Source organism: Phyllostomus discolor, chromosome 6 (genome assembly GCF_004126475.2).
Source record: "Phyllostomus discolor isolate MPI-MPIP mPhyDis1 chromosome 6, mPhyDis1.pri.v3, whole genome shotgun sequence".
Taxonomy (NCBI): Eukaryota; Metazoa; Chordata; class Mammalia; order Chiroptera; family Phyllostomidae; genus Phyllostomus; species Phyllostomus discolor.
Window position 1 is genome coordinate 110,335,204 of NC_040908.2, and position 18,258 is coordinate 110,353,461.

The window sequence follows — 18,258 nt, forward strand, 5'->3', positions numbered from 1 at the left end:
TCCAACAGCTATGTAGAACTGTAACTCATTAAGATTCCATGTTCTTATAGCCAGGTAAGTAGGAGCCTGAGCTTTGGAGTCAGGCATTCCCAGTCCTGGCTACGCTACTAATTTGCTGTGTGATCATAGCAAGTCCTTTAACTTCCCTGAGTCTGGCTTCTTAGTACCCACCTCATTAGGTTGTGAGGAGTCAGTGAGATGATGTGGGGAGAATGCATAGCACAGGGCCTGGCACATGGTGGGTACCCAATAATGTTAGTGGTTACTGTTTGCAGTGTGGATCTGATTTTTGATGATGAAATAAAAAGCTTCATCCTCAAGCATTCTCTTTGTAGGTAGAATGCGAGGAAAGCTGTAGACAACATGCAAGTTACACCTTGTCTACCCCGCTCCTGGGCACCATCCTCGGGCCTTAGATGCACTGTACCTACACATAGTTAGCCCTTGAATATTTGTAAGAGCCCACATTGCAGTTACTTTGGGAGGAACCACTCATTCTTTGAAACTAATTCATTAGCTGGAGGCCAACTGTGCTTTCATACCTTTGTAAATATGGTTTGGTCTTCATATGAATGAACCATATAATGATCTGAGAGACAAATGACACCAGTTTCTGGCTTTTTATTTTTGTCCTTCCTTCAGTTTTAACCTGCTGCCTCACAATAGAGTCCAAATCATTTGAGTTTGTGCATCAGAGATGCCAAGTTAAGCCGTATCATTTTACCTTTCAAAGTAGTACACGGGTTGGACTGAATGTTAGAGGATGTGGAGATGAAATCAGGCCTTGCTCCTCTGTCCATGGGCCCTTTGAGGCTTAGCATCAGTGACATGTGTTGAGTGTCAGCTGTATGAAAAGTCAGTGTTCCAGGTTAACAAGACAGGGTCCCATCCTTCCAGTAACTCATCAATGAGCTGATACATGAGGCAAAACGTAGTGCATGCTATGGTAGAGGGAAGGGACTGTAAGCCTGTGGGGGGAGAATGTGACAACAGAGATACTAAAAAGGGTTGGATATGTTTTTAATCCTGGAGGGTTCTTTTCTCATTCATACAGGTTGTAAATTTTTTGTTGTTTTTTTAACTCCTTTCTTGATCTGCACTTTAATTGGCATCTGTTATATTGATACATAAGTGCATGGCTCTAGAATATGTCCGCATGAACTAACTACTTCATAAAGGTGTTGCCCTGATTCCCGGAACCACTGAACTGCCCTGTAAACTTTAACTTCCAAAGGAGCTCATTCGGAATCATGGATTTTTTAAGACTACCATCTAAAAATCTTTAGATCTAAATATAATAAAATTTATTATGGCTACTTTCTTGATCCAGGTAAATATTCTCTGGGACATATATAAAATAAGCATCTTGTTGCTATATTTTTTCAAAAATGTATTAAAATCCAATGTAGGTAGAATGCACGATTTAATCTACTTCCCTAGAGCAACAAAAATATGAGCACAAGAGCACTACAGGAACACATGCGAGGTAGCCTAATATTGATTAACCGTATCACTTTTAGTTGGAACAAATCAGGCTGCCATTTGTTTTTCCTAGTTTAATTTGATTTTTAGGGAAGTTAAGGCTATGTTAATAACACATAATGACATTTTATGTTTTTACAGTAAAACTTAGAACTTATTGCCTGGGTAAAGTTAATTTCTCATGCATATCAATAAAGTTCTCCAAGAAACATATGTATGTAGCATTAAGAGAGTAACAAGAAGCTCACAGTAGTGCTGTCCTCTGTAGCACCTTGGGACCACCTTGTAGGTCCCAAAATTACCGTTATTTTGGTAACTAAGCACCACTCTTCTCTGTAGGTGAGGCCCAAGGCAGGCAGACCACCCACCTTATCCTGCATCCCATTCCCTGGCAATTAGCACTCGTGTCCTTTGACCTTGGGAAATGTCAGATCAATGTGATACCAAGATACTGTCTTTATCTAAACAGATTCTAATCTTGACTCATTCTGAATTTAAATTGTGTATATATTATATGATGTTTTGTAGAGTGATGACAGAGAAACAGATACAGCATCAGAAAGCAGTTACCAGCTCAGCAGACACAAGAAGAGCCCCAGCTCTTTAACCAATCTTAGCAGCTCCTCTGGCATGACGTCCTTGTCTTCTGTATGTAAACAAAGGCTCCGTGTTAATAGCCCACCGCTTCTGTGAACCTTGCACTGCCATGCTCCTGCTACCGTAAAATCGCCTCCTGTTGTGATTCTCAGATCCCAAGGGCATGAGCTTTTCCTCTCACCCACCATTAGCTTCTGGCTAGCTAAATCCTCCTGTGTGTGTGTGTGTGTATGTGCGTGTTTAAGCATAAGAATTCATATTCATTATAAATCAATATGATTTTTATTTTTTCAAAAATAAACCTAAATTACCAACAAAATGAACCACTAAATTTTTCTGTGCAAAAAAAATGGGTAACTTATCAAGTCTGTTTATAGCAGAAATACTTTTATATACCACTGACAGGTATGGAATCGTACCCCTCTCTCTCTCTTTCTCTCTCTCTCTCTCTCTCTCTCAGCAAGCCTGATAAGGTAAAAGTACTGATTCGCATTAAAGAATAGGAGCGGTGATTCTTTGTCTTATGATTCTGAACAGGGTTTTAAAAGCAAAGCTCCCTAAGTATTGTTGCTCAGTTTTGATCTAGAAAGTTTTCCTTCACATAGAACTTCTTTCATAAAGTGAGGTAATTCTGTGTGCATGTAGTATATGTGTAGGAATATATATGTGTAAATATATCTACATACACTAACCCAAATATTTCTCCGATATACATGCACATATCTCACAAGGTGTGCTAAACAAACAATAAAGTTGTGCATAAATCCTTACTAGCCTCTACAATAAAAAAATGAATTATTTAAAAATGTGTTACTAGCTTCACATTTCTCAAACTTCTTTTTTTAGAATCTATTTAATTTCTGCTGACAACAATCTAACATATAGTCTTGGGAAGGCTTTAAACTCCCTTCATCAATCATCCCTTTTCGACCCTTCCTGACCTCTAAAAGCATATGGTTCAGTAAGCATTTTCCTAGACTCAGCAGATGAGTAACATAGTAAAATTCCTTTTTAGTGCCTTGGAAATTTGATAGAGCAAGTGTCACTGTGATTTGTGTGCGTGGGGTTTCTCACATCCTCTTTCTTTAACATTTTCAATACTAAGCATGCCCAAAAATGGACCTCTGAAAACCCCTCACCATAAAAGCAACCTGCTGTGTAATGAGCCAGCATCTAAATAGCTTTGCATTTTATTTTTCTTCTATGCCTCCTACGGCAATTTTTTTTAGAACACTAGTCATATCATGTATATCATGTCAGGTTGTGTGTTGGTGTGTCTCTATGCCATATAAAATAAACTGCTTTTATGATGGCAAGCAATGATTACATCCATGATCCCTGTGTTGGGCTCAAGAACGAGATGGAGACAAACACTGTGTGTTTCCAATGCTTTCAGGTGAGTGGCAGTGTGATGAGCGTGTACAGTGGAGACTTTGGCAACCTGGAAGTCAAAGGAAGTATTCAGTTCGCAGTTGACTATGTGGACTCCCTGAAGGAGCTGCATATCTTTGTGGCCCAGTGTAAAGACTTAGCAGCTGCAGACGTTAAAAAGCAACGTTCAGACCCGTAAGTACACTCGGAGTCACTATTTTCTCTTAGTTAACCTGTAGAAATTGGGAAGGCAAGAAAGTAGTTGAAGGGAGGGTTTGTGTATGACTCTGTTAAAAGGACTGTTTAAAAGGAAAAGTTGGATGGAGAGGAATGCTGTTTTATTTACTTTATATATTCACACACTGAGCTTATTCAACTGCAAAAATATCAGAGATGCACACAGTCTCAAATTGGAAGGAACTTTTAAGGTCCTATTTTCTAGTTTCTTCTTTTTACAGATAAGGAAACAAGGGCCAGATAAGAGAAGCAGCCTAGTTACATAAATTCAGACACTCAGCAGCAAAATGAGGAATGAGGGCTTGAACCCTGGACCCTGTTCTCTTTCCACATCACTCTCAAACTTTCTCTAAAATCAGGGACATGTGGGCATACTACACAATGTTCAGTGGTACAGGATTAGTTAAGATTCTTGAATGAGGTAGTTTCCATATTTGAACTGTATTCCGCAGAAGCACTTTAAGGGGGATTACCAATTCACCTTTGGAATCACAAGTTTAATTGCATTTCAGTTTATTTGCAAAAGTTGAATGGTGTTCCCCACTTATGCCTGTGCAGAAGTCTGATTCGTCGTCATTTTGCTAGCATAAACCCAATCCTTTCTTCTTTTTTTTTTTTTTTAAAAAAGAACTGAGCTCAATATTGGGGTGTTTTTTGTTTTTGTTTTTGCATTGAATATGGCTTGAACTAGGTGTATGTCAAGATTAATTTTATTTCAAAACAGTAACAAAAACTTTAAAAAATAATTCTGCAAATACCAAAGCCTTTCTTAATAGGAAAAAAAGTTAGTGAATTAAGCACTATGTTAGAGGTCTATTATCCCCTCCCCCGATTACATGAGGCCAAAGTGAGGAATTCATGATCAATTCCACTGAAATAGCTTTAAACGTTTAGTATAAAGGCATTGGTGAGAACATTTGTTACTTACCGCTTTTCTCATTATCATGAAGGAATTGTATCTGTCCATTTTCAATGCATTTTTGAAAATAGAGGTTTAAACATCCCTTTCATTTTCTCTGACCTTCTTATCTGTTTAATTCTCTTTTTAGATATGTGAAGACTTACCTGTTACCAGACAAGGGCAAAATGGGCAAGAAGAAAACGCTTATAGTGAAGAAAACCTTGAATCCTGTGTATAACGAGATACTGCGGGTATCTATGAAATCCCTATCTAGGAAAATCCTAAATGGTGACCTACCTGTGTGTGTAACTAGCCATGTCTTCTTGGATAGTATCTCTACAGATGAAGTCAGTTACCAAGAGATGAGAAGGAAAGGAATAAACATTTTCTGAGAAACTGTTTTGTATGAGATGATGTATCACGAATATTGTAGGCATTATCTCATTCACTCCCTGCATGCCCTGGCAGGCAGGTATTATTATCTGTAACTCACAGATGGGGAAAGGATACACAACTGATGAAATTGAGCATTGCAACCAAAATGATCCAAAAAGCATAACTGATCATAGTATTTCTTTGCTTAAAGGGTTTTAGAATCCCAATCACCATTAGTGTCAAGTCCAACCCTCACATGCACACCAGGCCCTTCACAACCTGAGCTCCAGCCTCACCTTTTCAGTCACAGATTTTGATCAGCATACCTGACTCCTTCTATTCTTTGGAAGAGCTACTTTTTCTCACATTGCTGGGACTTTCATGTTTCCTCAGGCTGGAATATTCTTCCCCACATTCTATCCTTAACCACCTCCTGAAGCCTTAAACACCTCTTCCTGTGAGCAGCTGGCCTTAACCTCACAGTCCCCCTGCTGTCTGCTGCCTCAGTTTTCCTGTTTTATAACAGGCTATATTAACTTCCAGCACTCTATGGATTGTCTGCTTTCTGGTTAAATTGTAAGTTCCCTGAGGGCAGGGACCAATTCTGTGCTGTTTTAAAACTTAGTGCCCTTGCATAAATGATTTAATCAGTCTGTACTTCACACCTGCAAAAGGGAGATAATAATAATACCTACCTTTTAACATTCTCAGTAGTTGTGAATATATAAAGAGATGAGTATACATTAAACACTAAATAAATGTTGACTTTTGGTACAGTGTCTGGGATAGGTACTCAAGAAATGTTTGTTGGGAGGGTAGATGGATGGACAGATGAATGAAAGTACCTGACTCAAATACCCATATTCTTTTCCCCCCAAACTGCACCATGCTATCTTAGTCATGAGTAACAGATCATTTAAAACTACAAATAGAAGTATTATTCATTCCCTCTTTCTGAAAACTCTGTCCAAGTATTTGGTTATCATCTGAGAAAAGAAGTCACATTAAATTAATTCTCAGTCACCCAGGGGTGAATTTTTTGTGGATTTTCTGTAGCAAGTTCTTAATTACAGTTTGACTATGATATACCTCAGCACCTTGGCTAGTTCTAGGTCAGCTACTTCAGCCCTACACTCACAAAAAGCCAAATAATTTAAATAGTGAACTCAGAGAAAAACAAGTCTGGTACACCTAAAATGGACATTCAAGGAGTAGTACATCATAAAGCCAAATAGAGATTATTTTTAGATTAGAAGTACTATTATCCCTTCCATGATTACATATAATCAAGGAGTGACTGTGTTTTAGACAAAAAAAACTTTTAGGATGCCAAATATTTTCCACTTGACCATTTGAAGCAAGAAAAAACAAGCACATCTTTGCTTGAGAAATTCCTTGTCCCTGTAGGATATCAAGTGGGAGATGTTGGGAGCATAGGGGGTAAGTCTACATGGGAACTCTTCATACTTTGCACTTGGTTTTGCTGTGCATCTGAAACTGCTCTAAAAAATACAGTATATTGAAAAATATACCTTTTCCTTAGATAGGAAACAGACCGTTGAATTAAACTTCACTTGTATTTTTAGACTAAATTTGATTTATGTTCTACCTAGTTAGAACTAAAAACATCCAGTAAAAATTGAATAATTGGCTTTTGTTTTTAGAGAGCTATTACCAGCTATGATATTTGAGCCACAGTTTGCTTTTTCCAAAGGGGCAAAGAAAATCAGCTTTTGTGAAAGATGGGTTTTAGCTCTTTGAAACAAGACACTTAGAATAAGATGACTTTGCAGTATTCTTGAGACTGGGAGTCTAACAGATGAGAAGATCTGATTTGCACAGATGACTTTTCATCTCTATGTCATAACTTTGGCATAAAGTAATCTTATTCACTACTTTAATTTCCTTCTTTGAACTGCAGTATAAAATTGAAAAGCAAACCTTAAAGACACAGAAGCTGAACCTGTCTGTATGGCATCGGGATACATTTAAACGCAATAGCTTTCTAGGGGAAGTGGAACTTGATTTGGAAACTTGGGATTGGGACAACAAGCAGAATAAACAATTGAAGTGGTATCCTCTAAAGCGGAAGGTAAGTTCAAGAGTTTTTTGGTTGGTTGGTTGGTTGATTAGTTGGTTGGAGGCCTGGTGTGTAGGAGGAAGCTACTATGAAAGTGCATTTTCATTCAGAATACTTATCCATAGTTTGGGATCATTCTCTCCTTTCACTGTCTTATATGTCTCTTATTCTCTTTTCTGTATTTTCTCTTTTCCCCTCTGTATGCTTTAGTTTGGCTGTTTTTTTGCTAACCTATCTTTCAGTTCAACAATTTTCTTATCTTCTATGTCTAATCCACTGTGATACCCATCTGTAAGTTTTCAATTATTCTTCAGATTTATATTTTCATTTGATTCTTTTTATAAACTCCATTTCTCTGCTAAAATTCTCCCTCTTGACAATATCTTTATATGTTAATCCAAGTTATTTGAAGTGTGTATCTGAAAACTCCAGTATCTTAAACTTTTATGAGTCTTATCTAAATATTTTATTTTTATTTTATTTGTTAATGAAATAAATAGACATATTCATTTTATTTATTTTATTTGTTTATTAAATGAATGGACATACTAGGTCCTTTGTCCTAGTATGTCTATTCATTTGTTATTGCATGCTGGACATTGCATATGAAAAATTCCAGGGATAATTTGAAAGAATTTACTTTTGTTTTTGACACACAGAGTAGGGACAGACCACCTCAATCTAGTCTGGGAGTGAACTGATGAGAAGCTGGGGTTTGGTTTTCATGTGGTCCATCTAGTTCTTGTTTGCCCATATTCTGAGGCCGTGGCCCTTCAGGGGCTCCAAATGAAAAGACCAGGGAAGGAATCAAACTCTAGCATGATTCTAACTCACCTGAAGGACTTATTAAAACATAGATATCTGGGCCCTATTCCCAAGGTTTCTGATTTAGTGAGATCTGGTCCCAAGAATAAGCATTTCCAACAAGTTTCCAGGCACTGATGATGCTGGCCTGTGGATCATACTTTGAGAACCACTGGTCTAGAATATCAGCTAAGGCCATTCCTCCTTAGCTGGCTGTGGACTTCAGTTTTTGTCTCCCCAGCCCTACGAGATTTCCAAAAGCCCTGCTCAGCTTCTTAGTCTCTTTCTGCTAGGTTTTTTTATTCTCTCAGCTTGGCATTACTTAACAATCAGGCATTACTTAACAATTAATTAACAATGCCTCAAAGTGGGAAATAGAGAAAAATGTCAGGCTCCAACATCTTGTCTGTTTGAGTTCTGTTTGTCTTAATAATCCTTTTTTACCTTCAAGTAGACTTTGTAACTGATTTTTGTTCTTGGTGTGAGGGTTGACATGATCCCAGCTAGTCCATCATAGCTGCAATTGATACATATAAACAATTAATACAAGCCGTTATTTAGTATCTACATAATAAGACTGTTCTTTAAGAAAAGCTTCCTAAATGTCACATCAAAAATCACCTGTAACACCTGTATTTCTAGCCCTACCCAAAACTTGCTAGATCCAACTGAACTCCTCAGAAGTTGCCAAAAGTATTCATTTTGAACTAACTTACCTTATGTTTCTGATGCTTGGCCAAGTTTTGGAAATAAGGCTCTAAAGGACCAGATTTTGAAAGTAAAACCATCTCTCATATACTTGAAAATAATAGATATACATTTTAAAATTATTGCCCAGTCTTTATTATTCTTGTAGATAGCTACTCATTTGGTCTGAAATAACCAGGTTAATGCAGCTTAGACAATGTGGTATTTGGCTTTCCCCGTACCTCTACGTTCCCATGCTCTTCCCACTCTTTCAAAGAAAGATAATATAAATACATTGTTTTATGAGCTGGATGAATGATTATTAAAACATGTTTTTATGAAAAACAAGGCATCCCACAACACATTTCCCATCTCCAAGAAAGCCATTCTCATTTCTCCACTATCTCTGAGACTAAAAGGCCTTCAAGTGTGTTCTGGGTACCCTGAAAGATTTTTCAAGATACACAGTATAGCTCTCCCAGATATAAAAGTAACAGTCTAGGTCTGATGGAGAGGGAAGTTTTAATCCAGGGCACTGAGGAGTGATCCACTGTCCCAGAAATGAGGCAGATAAAATCTCATAACAGAGTACCAACAACCAGAGTAAACAGTTTGTCTCACACCTGCTGACATTCCTTCATTTTTCCAGACAGCACCAGTTGCCCTTGAAGCAGAAAACAGAGGTGAAATGAAGTTAGCTCTCCAGTATGTTCCCGAGCCAATTCCTGGTATGTAATGATTTTCTGTCCAGACTTATGCCCTGCCCTTTCTTTATCCCCCCACTCTCCAAGGTTCTCTTTGGGTTCTGTGATATTTTTCAAAGGTGAAGCCCTAAACAAACTCATTAACCTAGTAATTGTATAGACCAAATGAGTCAATTCACAGTTATAAACTAGAAAATTCTTGTTTTTTTTTATTGTGATAAAAACTCATAAATCTTACCATCTTAGCCAGTTTTAAGTGTACCATTAATGTTGAGTATACTCACGTTGTTGCAAAACAGATCTCCAGAACATACCCATTGTCAACTGATGACCAGTGACACCAATTCAACACCTACAGGACTCCCCAATTCAGGGTGCAGTGAAGGAGAAAACTGTACTCAGTTCAAAACAGAGTCAACTGTGACACAGCACAGCAGTAGAAAAATTCTGGAGTCAGGCCTCTCTCCAGCTAGACAGTTCTGCTCTGCTCCTAAGTGATCTGCTATTCTCTGCACCCCTTGTCTCCAGCTGATGATGTGATTGGCTTTGTTCTGCTCAGGCAGCACATCTCCATCCATCGTTTCAGCTCAGCCAGGGAGACATAGTCTCTCTTCTTGGGTGGAAAGGGAAAATGTGCTCCCTGAGCCAGAGGGGAGCTGGCTTATATGAACAGAAGTCCTCACCCCTGGTCCCTAATTGGTCTGTCCTGATGCAAATGAGGACTCCAAATCTTCACAGTTTGATTGGTCCAAAAGGCACCATGCTGATTGGTCAGAATAAAGTTGCTCTGATTGGCTTGAGTTGTACAGCTCCAACTGGATGGTGAAAGCCTCAATACTATTGGTTGAAATGGGATTCCAGGAAACCTTTATAAGGGCTGGCTCAGATGGCAGAAACACAGTGCAGGCAGGCAGTTTGTGTGAGACGCCCCTACGCAGAAATGGCTGCTAGACTCTGCTTATTTATTCGATCCCAGTTAGCCACCAGGAGCCCTTCTTAGTAGGTGTACTTTTTCTTCTCAGGGTTCATGCCACTGAATTACAACTCCCCTCACCCCACTTTCCCCCAGCTCCTGGTAAACACCATTCTACTTTCTGTTTCTATAATCAAATTTTTTATTTTTGCCAGTCTGGTTTCCATTCCTTATTTTAACTTTCACCTCACTCTCCCAAAAGTTTGTGTCTGCCCATTGTGAATGGCCTTTCCTGTATATAGAATTTGGACCTGCTGACAGTGCTGTGATAATAATGGAAACTGAATGTTTTTCATGGGTGGGAATTGGAAGAATTCATATGAACCCCTAAGAAATTAAAAGTCAGTGGTCTTTCACTCTTAAGGTCTCATCAGGAGAGAAAGCTTTTTCCTGCTGATTACTAGTTGTAATCTTTCCTGAAGATTACTAATTCTTGATGTTAGGGCCTCAGGTCTGCAGCCCCATTAAGGAGCAAGAGACAGGCAGGAAATGAATGCACGTTCCCCGAGTTATTCTTCCTGAGAATCTGTGTGAATGTTATGGCTGAAACCAGGGAGTGCACATGCAAATGCTTTCAGCAACCATGCAGTGAAGCTGTGGGATGAAAGACATAATGGATGCTGGGGACAATGACAGAACTAGAGAAAGACATTTTAATTCAGTTTTAAGAAAAAGTTAGAGGGCAAGCAAACATATCTTTAGGCCAGAATGGCTGCCAAACCACTATCTTGTTACTTCTAGATCTTTCTAAACGGCAGATTCTTTCGTATATAATTTGTATCCTATCATTTATGGTCAACATGCAGAGAAATTCTGCTAGTCTCTTTTCCCATCTCCTCACTGGCATTTCTTGGCAGTGGGTGCCGGGCGACTGTGTGCTGGAATGAGCCCCACCTTGTCTGAGTTTTCAGTCATGTAGTTTCTCTTCTCTGTATTGTTGTGATCTTCTCCTCAGCCTTTCCAAGTTTTAGATGACGCCCTAGCTCCCCATGTAGCTTTTCCTGACTATATTTCCCCTCACTGATCACATTAGCTCCTAGAACAGTACAGTAATAACTTGGCATTTCATTCAGTTTTCCATTTTTATAGTTGTTATTGAATTACTCTCTCTAGATTAATGGTGAACGTTTCCCAAGGGCATAGATTTCTTATACGTCTGTATGGTTGACTGATTGGGTTAACTCATCCAGAAAAATATGGCAGTATTTGTCTGTCCAGGTGTACCCAGTCTAGACAAAAATGTTGGACCAAAGCAACTTCCCAGTAATCCCCTATCCATAATATTCACTATTACTTGTGTGTATACAATAGTCTTATAAAATGTGTAACTTTTTACACTCTACTTTTAACAAGAAGAATAACTATACTTTAGTGAGTACCTGTTTTGGTTATTTTACGGTAACATGTTTAAAATACCTCCTGTCAGCCCCAATGGATATTGGTATCGGTGTTTGAAAGGTATATGCATTTCATGGAGATGTTTCGAATATAACTGTAAATGGATGACTCACATACCTGATGTCTATAGTTGATCCTGTTGAGCCAAGCAAAATCCAACGGGAATGATGTCATACTCTGTACTTGGAATCACATAAATTATTTTCATAGAGCTGCCTGAGCTCAGCACAGCCAGACTATAAAAGATATAGTTAAGGATGTACAGATCTAACCAATTAGGATCATGTCATCAAGCGCTAGCTATATCTCTGAGCTAGGCCATTTTTGGATTGGCATCTTTAGATGCAGTGTTGCCAAGAGAGGACTGGTAGTAAAATTTTATTTTCTCCCTTTTTTCTATTATAGGTAAAAAGCTTCCTACAACTGGAGAAGTGCACATCTGGGTGAAGGAATGCCTTGACCTGCCAATGCTAAGGGGCAGCCATCTAAACTCTTTTGTTAAATGGTAATGGCATGGATCATTCTGCCTCCCTCAGTTCTTTCTGCAGCAGCCTGGCCTTTCCTGGTTGATTTTAGTTCTCTGTATCTGTGATGCTGAAACTCATCATCCACAGTTTAAATGAAATCACTTGAGACAGTGACTACATGAGCTAGGGGGATCTGTGACACAACCCCCCAAGGCTTCATATAGTTTTAAAATCATAAAGATGAGAGGGTACATATAAAAATGAAACCAGAGACCACATACACATATATGTAATGCTTCCTAGGTGGGCACATTCCTGGTGGGAACAAGATTCAGTACTGAAGAATTTATGAATTTCTAACAGTGGGCTGTCTTACCCCTTGGCTCCTTAGTGAAGGACCTGTTTTGTGGCCGATTTGCAAAAGCCCTTTGGCATCAGCCTGAAAATATCTGGAAAATTATTTGTTAAAAGACCTCAGCTAATAGCTCATAAGAGCTTAAGGCAATTTTGGTTCTTAAGTAGCAAAATTTTTTCTCTGTGAAACATGTAAATGCCTGGTATCTAGTAAATAGTAATTAGACATTCGCGTGCCATCCTAGCTCCCTCTGACTAATTTTATCCATACAGATTCTACCAGAAATCCAACCGCAGCTATTTAATTTTATGTGACATTATTTATGGTTTTCTCTATACATGTTCTTTTTTAAAAAATTAAATTTATTGGGGTAACATTGGTTAATAACATTGTATAAGTTTCAAGTGTGCAATTCTATAATGCATCATCTGTATATTGCATTGTGTGTACTTCTAGTACCATCTTTTTGACTCTCTTTACCTTCCTCATCCTCTTTCCACTCCTCTTCCCCTTTGGTAACTACTATACTATTGTCTGTGTCTATGAGTTTGTTTTTTTTTTGTTGTTGTATGTTGCTTTTCCACATATAGGGATATCCCACATATGGGTTTGGATGTCTGTTTTATATCCCACATATGGGTGAAATTGTACGGTTCTTGTCCTTTTCCACCTGACTTATTTCACTTAGCATGATACACACTCAAGATCCATCCATGTTGTTGCAAGTGGCAGTATTTCATCATTTTTTATGGCTGAGTAGTATTTCACTGTATAAATGTGCCACATTTTCTTCATTCATCCATTGAAGGACCTTTGGGTTGTTTTCATGTCTTGGCTATTGTGAATAATGAACATAGCTGGCTGCAGTGGACCTAGAGGTATGACACCACATATAAAAATTAACTTAAAATGGATTAAAGATTTGAATATAAGACCTGAAACAATAAAATACATAGAAAGAGCATTGGTACTAAACTTATGGACCTTGGTCTCAGAGAGGTTTTTTATACTTGACCCCAAAGGCAAGGTAAGTAAAACCAAAAACAAAGGAATGTCTACATCAAACTGAAAAGCTTCTACACAGCAAATAAACCATCAATAAAACAAAGAGGCATGCATGCTTCACAGATACGAGCTGGTAAAGTTCCTCAGCTCAGGCCAGTCTCCTATTCTAAGACTAGTCTCAGACCTTCTTGCCTTTACAAGAGCCATGATAGGTTAAAGTTAATTCAGTGATTACCACAAATCAAATGTAAATGGTTGCAAATATATAATTTATTCCCAAAATTAAATCTAACAAATTGGAGAGGTTTATATTCTTTGTCAATTCTGTGCAAGACTAATTCCTTAGGCTATCACAGATAATCAGCAATAGACTGTACTTCCAAATTTTAAAGGCATCCTCAAACAATTGCTACATAGTAAGTACTTACTAAATGCAGAATTGAACTAAGTTATTTGCTTAATGTGTAATTTTAATATTAACCTTATGAAGTAGGCATTACCATTCTGATCTTATAGATGAGGAAGCAAGTATCTGAGAGGTTAAGTAACTTTCCCTATAACACACAGCCACTAAGTGGCAGAGTCAGGATTCAAAGCAAGTCTAGTCCACTCTGATGCACAGTCTTTCCAGTGGAATGCCCCCCACCCCATCAGCACAATTTCTCTACTCCATCCTCAGTAGCTGTGTTGAAGTGCACTGGAAGCATAAATGCTCACTATCTTATTCAAATGCTCTCACAATAATGTTTCTGTTTGCAGTACCATCCTTCCAGATACAAGTAGGAAAAGTCGCCAGAAGACAAGAGCCGTAGGGAAAACCACCAACCCTGTCTTCAACCACACCATGGTGTATGACGGGTTCAGGCCTGAAGATCTCACGGAGGCCTGTGTGGAGCTTACTGTCTGGGACCATTACAAATTAACCAACCAGTTTTTGGGAGGTCTTCGGATTGGCTTTGGGACAGGTAATATTTGTTACATTTTTAATTTTCTCTGAGACAAATGCTTCTGGAGACACTAGAGATTTTTTACATTGCTTCTTCCCAGTGAGAGCAGATATTTTATTTCTGTTAAGGGTAATGAAGTAAATGAACCAGTGAAGGAATGTCAGGCTGTGTGTGCTAAGGGCTCAGGAAGTCAAGATTACCAGGATGCTGAGTCTCTCCACATAGCATTTACTTTATTGTGGGGGGGACAGAAAAGTCTTCGTCACCACTCTTCCCTGAAAAAGCATGTATGACTCTTCATAGCTAAAAGTGTGCTGTGAATAATAATAGTAGCTAACATTTATGGAGCTCTAGTCACTGTTCTGAGTGCTTTATTTGCATTATTTCACTTAACCCTCACAATTCTATGAGGAGTTACTAATGTTATTTCCAGAATAATTGAGTTTTTTAAAAATTAGCAGAGCTAATAAGTGCCAGGGCCACGATTCAAAATTGAGTCTGTTCAACACTAAAGCTGTAACCACACTCCCTCAGGGTTCATCTAGTGTCACCTCCAACCCAATGCGGGAATCCTTCCTACCACTCCCCTATGCCTGTGACAGATTGTCATCTAGCTCTTGAGTACTCTTCTCAGATGGTTAAACATTTCTTCCTTCTATTGGGCCCCAGATCTGCCCTCCTGGGGATGTTAAAACTCTTCCTAGCTGACTTCTATCGGTGGTTATAATTAAAGAGTGATTCCTCCCCACCCCCCAACAAACTATTCCTTTCTTAATGCAATGCTTCCTTGTTTTTTTGTTTGTTTTTGTTTATTTTTTCAGGTAAAAGCTATGGTACTGAAGTGGATTGGATGGACTCTACTTCAGAGGAAGTTGCTCTCTGGGAAAAGATGGTGAATTCCCCCAACACTTGGATTGAAGCAACCCTGCCTCTCAGAATGCTGTTGATTGCTAAGATTTCCAAGTGAACTCAAAGTCCATTGGCTCCACCACTGAACACTACTAACCAGGTGGAATGTGGTCCTGAAAATCTGACTCTGTGAGCAGAGATCTTCACCTCCTATCTGTTGGCACTAATGAATGCCACACAGCATATTAAAGTCAACCTGCAGGTCCTCTTTGGTTACAAGGCCCAAGAGATTTAAACAATAACAAAATATGTAATGTATTTGTGACTCCAGTGTTAAAGAAGACATTTCAGAAAGCTAGGAAAATCCAACTGTTGCTTCACAGAAAAAGCTGCCCAAAAATTAAATGTGGGGTGTTGTTAATGGGTTAAGTTTCCAAGTTTGCCATCATGTGCTTCCACCCAGTCTTGTGCTACATTTAGGAAAGCCTGCCTCTTGACCACTGAGACTCCTTGTAAGAAATGAAAATGCGAAGGTTGTGGGAAAAAGTGACAAAAGGATGCTAATATGGGGGAGAGGAGGCAGAAAATCAGTGATGATAAAGAATTTGACCATAAAAAATCCATTTATTCTGTAATCTCTATTAAAACATGGAATTCCATGTTAAGGCAATGAGACTGAATTTTACTGCATGTATTTTGGGTGGAGAAACTGCTTTCCCTTTTCCCAGTGTTAAGTCTTGAATGTGCTTTGGTGCCACCCACTGGCCATAGGTGAAATTTATTTTTTGGCTTAATTTTCTCCTGGGGTAGGTCTCAAGCCTATACTTTTCAACAGAGTATGTAAAAAGCAAAAAACAAAAACCAAAAAAAAAGTTGCATACATAGATTGTTTTTCTTATAACTCTACTATATGAAAGCAGCATGAGAGTGGTCACTGACATGCTTTGCAACAAAGTTTTAATTAGAATGTAAATTGTTAAATTATATTGTACTTCCTATGTATGTATAATTTTCATAAAATATTTTGTAAAAACCCTTAGAATAAATTATTATGATTCAAATGTATTTTCAAATTAATTGAACTTTTTATTTTAAATGAAATACTTTATATTATGAATCCTAAATGCTAAATTCCCTAGCAAGGCTAAAGAAATTCTGCTAGGCTAATATTTCTCCAGTCTTTACTGCAGCTCTGGACATTATTTCCTCCAAGTGGGCAGTCTTAGCTATTTTATTCAGAGTTTTTACTTTTAAAAAGCAGTTGAAAAGCTTTGAAAATAAACTAACACTTATTCTTGAGAAGTTTTCCACAGAGACATTTTTGGACCATATTAACATACAGGGCACCATTCTCCCTTGGGAGTCAACTAGGTTGCCTTTCTCAAAATGAGAACTGATTCCCTGTGGGCTAGAAGAAGCCTGGATGGTGGGGGAGTGTAAAATCTTATAACAGGCAATTAACAAATGGCATTGAAAACAACTAGTGTGCTTGCCTCCTCCCCCAAACAGATATTAGAACCTTCTACACACTTACCAATAAGAGCAACTAACCTGGACAAACACCTTTCCCATTGTCTGGCAAGGTCTTTTAGGGAGGTGTTTAGTCTAACTTTATTTCCTCCTCCTGTGCTGACCATGGGGAGGGGCAAGGTGAGTTGAGTGGAGGCACACCTCCAAGGTTACCCGGAACATTAGCAGAATTGCAAATCCTGTTCCAGCTCCTGCCGCTTCAGAGCGTGCACAAGCTACTTTCTCAGCCTTTCTTTCAGATACCAGCCACCTCCCAGCAGCCAGCCAGCTCTGAAGCACTAATGAGATTGGTTCTAGTATATCCCCATGTCGAACTAGGACTCTCTGCTTCCTTGAATAACTAGAGTAATAGAAACACCCTCCTTGCGCCTGCTACAGCACTTTCCGACTGCCTCGAGACATCAAGGAGATTTCATGTCTCTTTTCTTTTTCTGAAAAAGAAAATATAAAGCACAACCTTAAATCTCACCTGGCTACAAAAGGAAGGCTAAATGGGACTTTCATGCATTACAAAGTGTGGGCAACCTGAGTTCTTTAGTGGACTCACATTGACAGACTTGAGCCAGTGAGACTTGTAAGCAAAGTTCCCACTAAAACTTTAATAAATATTTTTTTTTAAACTGGAGGTATCTCCTTGAACTGCATGTCTTAGGGCTTTTTCCCTCCATCATTTTTATTTTTTAAATTCAGAAAACCCTATTAGAAATCAGCCCAAAAGGGAGAATTTATTAGAAATACATCATTAGCCCTCAGAATTAAAAATGTATTGCGGGAACCTAGGTTATTTTGGGGACATACAGGCTGGGACCAGAAACTTAGATACTATCTCTGAGGGTGCGAGAGAACCTTACAATCTCTTGGCTGAAAGTACTTCTCTTTTCTAGGTTCAGTTTGAGAGATATCTGGGAGACACTGGCCAGGCTTGGGTCATGTCCCCACCTATTGAACCACTCACGTGGCCAGGTAGAGCAAGATCTTATGATTGACCCCGCCTGGAATTGAGTCCACCTTGTGGCCAGGGAGAAGTGATCCATTATCAGAAGAATGGAGTGCTGTATAGACACGGGTCCTGCAGGAATCAAGAGGCTGTAATTTATGTCTCCCTCAAGTGAAACACTTCCAAATTCTGTTATTGAAAAAAATGAAGTAATATTTCATATTCACTGCTGACTCCAGAGAGGCCTACATTTCCCATTCACCATGATTGCTGGAGCTTCTAAGTAGGCGAGGAGGATCCTAGGAACCCCATGACCTGTTCACATGGCCTAGGAATCCACCAAAAGCATGATTACTGTCAGCCTCAGCTAAATTCTTCCATAGACACCTAGCCGTGTGTACCAAGGAGCTTGCTTGGACTCCCTTACACATCTGTCATCCAAATTCACCACACAAGTAAAAACCCTGAACATCTGCCTTCACCCGTATTCTCACTCGCATTCTGCTTTGGGACTGCTCTCCCATCTCTTCTGTCTCCATTCCCTCCCAGGTTTATTCAT

At 38.9% G+C, this 18,258-nt stretch overlaps 1 protein-coding gene across 16 annotated transcripts in view; it reads left to right on the top strand.

Moving 5' to 3' along the window:
- SYTL2 (synaptotagmin like 2) overlaps positions 1-17,904 on the top strand; it is a 104,908-nt gene extending 87,004 nt beyond the window's left edge. For 11 of the 16 annotated variants that reach the window (XM_036028716.1, XM_028515991.2, XM_036028714.1 and 8 more), the window contains 8 exons: positions 2,011-2,130; positions 3,476-3,645; positions 4,737-4,839; positions 6,885-7,055; positions 9,184-9,262; positions 12,015-12,114; positions 14,196-14,401; positions 15,205-17,904. In XM_036028716.1, the coding sequence (XP_035884609.1) occupies positions 2,011-2,130; positions 3,476-3,645; positions 4,737-4,839; positions 6,885-7,055; positions 9,184-9,262; positions 12,015-12,114; positions 14,196-14,401; positions 15,205-15,350 (1,095 nt within the window). In that variant the 3' untranslated portion in view covers positions 15,351-17,904. The remainder of the gene's footprint in view (positions 1-2,010; positions 2,131-3,475; positions 3,646-4,736; positions 4,840-6,884; positions 7,056-9,183; positions 9,263-12,014; positions 12,115-14,195; positions 14,402-15,204) is intronic. The other 5 variants (XM_036028717.1, XM_036028718.1, XM_028515997.2 and 2 more) reach the window with 2 other exon arrangements.
- Positions 17,905-18,258: the final 354 nt, after the last annotated feature.